This window comes from Notothenia coriiceps, unplaced genomic scaffold (assembly GCF_000735185.1).
Source record: "Notothenia coriiceps isolate Sejong01 unplaced genomic scaffold, NC01 NC01_scaffold00011732, whole genome shotgun sequence".
NCBI lineage: Eukaryota > Metazoa > Chordata > Actinopteri > Perciformes > Nototheniidae > Notothenia > Notothenia coriiceps.
This window is the reverse complement of record NW_011344433.1, coordinates 1-6,863: the sequence shown is the minus strand read 5'-3', so window position 1 is coordinate 6,863 and position 6,863 is coordinate 1. Positions and strand designations below refer to the sequence as shown.

Here is a 6,863-nt window from a genome sequence, read left to right as displayed (position 1 = left end):
TACACACACACACATACACACACACACACACACACACACACACACACACACACACACACACACACACACACACACACACACACTGCATTTTATGGTGGGCAGGCGTACAGTACAGTATGGTGGGTTCACACAGACAGCGTATTTTCTTATATGGATGAGGTAACGTTATAAATTGTGTTGAATCACAGGTTTCTTTATGATTCTGTTACAGATCTATCAACCTTTAAGGAGCACTAGAGTGAAATGAAAAGGAGTTTCTTATGTATCTAATGAAAGCACTTTAAAAAGTGGAATTTACACAATAGCGCTGCAGTGGTTGTTTATCACATGGACAAGTTGCTGGTCCAGCGAGTTCTCGGTTGGTTAGACTTCAAAGTTCACTCTCTCTCACTCTCACACTGAACATCAGTCTTTGAATGGATTTTGTGACCCCTCAAGACCTGCTAATAAATGGATCTGTTTTCTCGAGTAACAAGCGAATTTCCAATATTTGAGGGCATCTTTTAACCTTTAATTTATGAGAGGGAACAAGCAATTAAAATCCCAATGTTTATCGAGTAAGAAAATGTTGTTGCTCTTTCAGAAGTCTCAGGTTCAGATGATTTATTTGGGAAGATTTGGTTTGCAGATAACAGACAAGCGATCCATTACGATATGGGATTTGATTTTTCCATTTGACTGCTAATCCAAAATGCTAATGGTGCTTCAAATGATAGATTGAATATGGGTGATAAAAAAGAAAGTATTTGTGATAGATTTAATAACATATTTCAAATATGACGTTAACCATTGCTATCTTTCATCATTAAGCTGCAGCATGGCTCTTGCAGGATGGACACTAACCTTACGTGACCTTGGTTTGGTTAGTTACCCATACATAACACACACTGCAATACCACTGCTTGTGTGCAATATTCACTCTATCTTTCACCATTTATTCATGTTTTTACTTGTATATTTAATATTTCCATTTCCTTTTTAAATGCTGCACAATTGTTTTACCATGGCTGGGTATTTGTCTGATTTGTTTGCCTTTAATGCTGTTATTTTGTAAGGATTTAGAGGATTTCTGATTCTGATACAACACACTCAGGGTATGTGAGGAACTGCACATTGGCCAGAACTGTTTTCAAACTATTAGTGTTAATGTGTTGCCCTTTTTGGCTGCAGGTCACATGTCTAAATTCCCACAGCAGTAAAAGCCTCTCAGTGCAGGGATTACTCACAGTATCCACAGCGAGTCCCCCCCTCGAACACAAAGCCGTTTGGCACCGCTCCATATCGACGCAACGCCGACAGCTTCCAGTGGCCGATGATGACAGGAGGGACGCCTCTGGTGAGGACCAACAGGTCGTTGCACAGGTGGAGGGAGGCGGGGCCGCTCTCCAGCTTGGTGCCTGGCTCCACATTCACACACAACCTGTGGACTGAAGGAGAGAACAGGGTAAACGTTTGAAAAAGAAGAGTGTGTGTCAAACAGACAAATGACGATAAGTGAAGTATCGTTGATCATAAAGCACACAAAACACATTTATCTCACAACAAATGAGGTGAGATAATAATAAAAAGCCCACAGAGCGTATCAAAAACACATGACATTAACACACATGTACAGTGATGGCTGTTGTAATGAGGATTAAGCACTGCTTTAAGCTCTGCTGCCTGCAATTTGTCACCGCTCAGTTGGTGCAGATGGCTCTTTTTTGGTGCATTGGCCTGTCTCCCCCTCTCACAGAGAATCCCATACATAGAGTATGTAAATGTGTGTATGTGCTTCACCGCTAGTATACTGTAGGAGATTTTTAAACAAGTGGTAATGACAGGAAATGAATAAGAACAAAACAATAATTCTGTAAAGAGAAAGCATTCCAAATAAGTGTTTGTGATCTGAACACTTCTCCTCACTGCAGAACAGACTGAAAGGTTCTGCTAGAGCTCCTCTGCAGAATGGTTTGCATGGAGCTAAACATTTAAAGATGTAGCTGAGGGAAACAGCGGGTGGTGTGTGCGAATGGATCTGGCCCTTCCTACATCCAGGACATGTTTAAACTGTACACCCCAGCACGTGCACTTCGCTCTGCATCGGCCAAACAACTTGCTGTACCCGCACTGCGAGGGGGACCCAAGTTCCCATCAGCAAAAACACGTGGGTTTGCTATCCTGGCTCCAAAATGGTGGAATGAGCTCCCCATTGACATCAGGACAGCAGATAGCTTGCACATCTTCCGGCGCAGACTGGAAACTCATCTCTTTAGACTCCACTTCGAGAGATAGAATTACTAACAAAGCACTTATATACTAATAAAGGACTGGCTTATCTAAAGCCAGTTGAGTAGCACTGAGACTGTTTAGGCACACTCTATGAAACCTGATGTACTTATATGATTCTGTTTTCTTCAAGGTTGTATCTTCCTGGTCGAATGTACTTATTGTAAGTCGCTTTGGATAAAAGCGTCAGCTAAATGCAATGTAATGTAATGTAATGTGTGTTGGTGTGCTGATCTGAAGCAAGCGCTTTTCTAGCATAATGAAAGTGTGTGAAACCAAAGGCTGCCTTGAAGAAAAGCAATCAGTCTGCGTTGGTAAATGTTAACAGCCATGTAAAGTGTTCACAATTTGCAAGAAGGGCACATTAAAGGGAAATGGTTTCCACATTGGGGAAAAAACTGCAGGCATGAAATAGATGTTTGTCGGGCAAAGAAAACAGTGTATAGAGATAATAGTGTATGTGTTTAAAATGATTCTCAGCAAAAGGAAGCAGAGCAAGAAACTGTGTTTCTGTAGTTAAATTGGAATTCTTAGCAGTGGGTTTTATATTGGGAGATAAAATATGTATTCCAACAGTCAGGAGAAAAGGAAAGAACAAAAGAAAAGGAGCTGGGAAGTGTTCTCTGTTATGAACTCTTAATAAAAGCAGAAACTGCTGTTTGTGCTTTTCAACAGTGAGATTACATTATGCCACATTCAAATTGGGAAAAAACGCTTATGCGAAATAAGATAAGGGTAAGGATGGGGGTGCAGCACAAGACATTTTATTGTTCAACTCATATTTCGGCTATGAAGTACAGCAAAAAATCGGACTGTAATTATTTTAAATATTCATGATAATGGACATTTTTCAATAAGACAATTTTAAATTGTTTTTAAAAAGTTTGAACAGAGGTAAAAAGTGATTTGTAAAGGGCCAAAGTTAGAATGATAAAACCATTGCAAACTTATAATTGAAAGCCGGAGATTTTATTAAGAGATAAAGTGCACCATTAAGCTGTTTGGCATGAGCGCAGGTGGAAGAGTACGAGTGAAAGATGGTATCATCAATACAAACGATTGACTCTTTTTACTCTTCTTGCTAACTTTTTAACATGCAGGGAAGGTCTCTCAGGGCTAAGAACAGGAGGGGCCACTATGTCCTTTTTTTTTTTTACTTGCTTCAGAGCATGCAATTCTACACCTAGAATAATATCAAGACAATCTTAAAGGTTGGATGAGGAAACTTCTCTCTAGTGCAGTTCAAGTGTATAAAATGGGATCCAGTGTCCTCTGGCTTTTTGTTTGTACACCTTTTTCCCTCAGCTCACTACTTTCCACTGAACACAAAGTAAAGTAAAGTTGAGACATCAGATCCTGCAGATAAAGAAGAGCCCAAGTGATGGAGGACAGATTTTATCATCATCTTTTTGTTCCCCTCTGGCAAGGAACCTCCAGTGAACTGTGTTTTGCAGCCTGGTTACACACAGTATATACACCTTGTTGCAAACCAATTACAAAGGATTAGAGAAGTTCTTACCCTGCATGCATATGACCACATTCTGGATTTAAATGTAAAGGCCAACAACAACTGGGTCATGGAGGTCATGGAGCATCGGATGTCACTTTAAACTCACAATGCTGTAAGGAATGTTCTGCTCATGATCAAAACAATGTTTGCTAGGTGGACACAGGATGGAGAGGCTACAAGCTTCCTGCTAATGTTAGCTAAGCTTGATTCTCTGATAACTTAAGATCCAGATGTCAGATCAACACAAATATTTAATCCAATTCACATTTAAGGTTACAATGGTTCAATAATGCAGCAGTGTATTGTGAAAACATGGCTTAAAAGTTGACAGGGGACTTTGGAGCTTGATGAAGCAATAGCTGAGATACTAATGTTGATTCAAACACTCCTTGAAAGAAATACCAAAACAGGCTGATTATCATTCCAAAAAAAACCTCCTCTTCAGCTTTAAGCAACTCTCTGGGATTCCACTGATAACTGCAGCTTACTGAGCCCACTTCCCCTTGTTTGAATCCTTCACACACACTTTAATGTTACTCAGGACTGTGACATCCACACAGGCCGCAGCACTGACCTTCTCCCAGGCTGTAGCGGATGCGAGTGTCCCAGGCCAGCAGGGCTTCTCGGCTGTTGAAGCCCAGGACCAGCGTGTGTGCCAGGCAGAGGATGGAGAGGCTGTAGGAGACCCCGTCGTACCCGGGGCCCGGCTCCACCCCACAGATACCCTGAGGTGAAAGAGATAACCACACTTAGAGATTAGTTTGTTTATTCTCTTTTACTCCGTATTATTTCCATGATATCAATGTTGAGTCATTTATTAATTTGTATCTATAAAATAGGACATATGCTAAAAAATTTCAAAAAGCTCTTTATTTTTCTCATACTTCCTGTGCTGCAGCACCTCTTTTCACCCTCTGTCTGAAACCAGAGCCCAGTCTGCTCTGATTGGATTGCTGCTGGCTCTGGTGTGATTGGTCAAATGCAGACCATTTACATGTACAAAAACCTACAAAACACACTACAGGAAAGGGAAAAGACCAACAAGCATAATAGTGCCCCTTTAATACCTACATTTGTATATTCAAACATTAGACGTTATGCATATTTTAATATTAGAAGGTCCTTTTCATGATAGGAATCATTTCAGCAGGTCTTAGGTCAGATATCTCTCCTTGTGTCAGGTCATTCTCTCCCAAGTATAGTCACACACAGAGCTGTCTACCCAAGCTGGTAGTGGTTAAGACTGGCACAGTGCTCTCTTTGCAAGGAACAGAAGATAGAAGGTCGGAGACAGTGATTATATAAAGTCTTACGTCTAAGATTAGTTTGACCGATAATTAAGGAGTCATCGAAATCAGTCATCTTCAGATAAAGATTCTTCTGACAGGCCGTGTTTAGGAGGACAATTGACAAAGAATGGATGGTTACATGTAATGTGACTGGACTCTTGTATTCGCTTGTATCGTATTCTGTTTCTCCTTGGCCAAGCTTCTCATTAAACCCTCAGTTAGTCAGACATCAGTCTAAGATCAGATCAGCTTATTTGTTTTCCAAAGTCTTATCACCTAAATCAAAAGAGTAACCTCTCTGTTGGTTAAGGTCAGGTGGGGGAACTATTACAGCAGAAGGAATCGTTCCTCTTTGTTTATTGTCGCTTACTGTGTTGGAATATTGTCCTTGTTTTTGTTCTCTTACAATGTTTTGAGCAATGCTTATAATTTACGAAAGTCACCCTCAAGCTCTTATACTCTCCGTCTATGTGGCATTCACTTTATTTGGACTACCCTCTGTAAATGTGGCAGCAGGTGAGTGATGCAGCAACATTAAAAAGCTGCAACAACTCTGCCCTTTAGATCAGAGGCAAAAAGCCTTTGGTGTTTTGCGTCTGAACGTACCTCCAGGGTTACATTGAGCCTCTTCTTGTGACCGCTGCCATTCTCCCTTTTCCCTTTTTTCTTCTTCTTCTCTTTGTACACCAGCAGAGACAGGCAGTCTGAAGCAGAGACAGAAAGATTGTTTAAAAGACAGACAGGCTTTAAAGTCCATTTTGAACTAATAGCACAATGTAGAATAACAACGGAGTCCCGTTTTTGTAATCCTGCTGCCTATGTTTATTGAACAGCTGCCATAACAAACCCTAAACTATGAAGTGATCCACTGGCACAGCTGATGATGAATAAAGACACACTATGAACACATACATTGCTGAGTACAATACATTTTATACCTAATGCATTCAAGGGCACAGCAGTGTGCTACAGCTTGAGTCACTTGTTTATGTATGCAGAGGGGCACAGTGTGTCCTCCACACAGCATCTCAAGTCAAACTCGATTCTGTTTTGAGACATGCTGTTAGCAGACAGATACCTCTGTCAACACTTTGGCAATGTCACACTTTACGTTTTTGGCTGGAGCCGGGCTTTCAAATAAATTAACCTGGAATCAAGCTGGCACCAGAAAGATATTTGAGGTCCAGACAGTTAATTGGAAGGGCGCAGGAATTACTAATTTGTCTGAACATTTTAAAAAGTGAAGTTGGTTATTTCAATCAATTCAGATGCGTGCCATCCCCACATGTTGACGGGGATATGATGTGTTATGCGCTCCTGTGGCGCACAGCCAAGTGACCAATCAACACGTTGTTATTAGTTTAACAGCGGAAAAGCAGAACATATTAGTGCTAAATGGCGCAGATGTGATGGTCTCTGTGTAAATGTGCGCATTTTAAGTGGGAATAATATGACTCTAAGTGGTGTGTACCGCCTCACATGCCTACCTGCGACCGGAGAGGGCTTCCGAAGAACGACGCATCGACTCTTCCACTGTGAGGGAGTTTAGAATCAATACATTACAAAATGATTCCTATATGTGTTGCTAAAGTATGGAAAGACATGTTAAAGTTAAAAAAACAAGAAGAATATTGGAGAAACTCACCTTTTTTCCATCCCTAAACTTTACTTGTCCCTCCGCGACAACTGTATCCGTCATCTTCTGTCATGGTTCCGAGCAGCTGTGTGTGTGTGTGTGTGTGTGTGTGTGTGTGTGTGTGTGTGTGTGTGTGTGTGTGTGTGTGTGTGTGTGTGTG

At 41.0% G+C, this 6,863-nt stretch overlaps 1 protein-coding gene across 1 annotated transcript in view; it reads right to left on the bottom strand.

Moving 5' to 3' along the window:
* The window catches only part of LOC104946983 (protein Dok-7-like), a gene marked incomplete at its 3' end in the record, with an annotated part of 10,902 nt that extends 4,101 nt beyond the window's left edge, over positions 1 to 6,801 (bottom strand). Inside the window, exons 1-5 of the mRNA XM_010772899.1 lie at positions 6,713 to 6,801; positions 6,555 to 6,600; positions 5,674 to 5,771; positions 4,353 to 4,503; positions 1,227 to 1,427 (exon numbers count right to left, since the gene is read on the bottom strand). Of these exons, the coding sequence (XP_010771201.1) occupies positions 1,227 to 1,427; positions 4,353 to 4,503; positions 5,674 to 5,771; positions 6,555 to 6,600; positions 6,713 to 6,766 (550 nt within the window). The remainder of the gene's footprint in view (positions 1 to 1,226; positions 1,428 to 4,352; positions 4,504 to 5,673; positions 5,772 to 6,554; positions 6,601 to 6,712) is intronic.
* Positions 6,802 to 6,863: the final 62 nt, after the last annotated feature.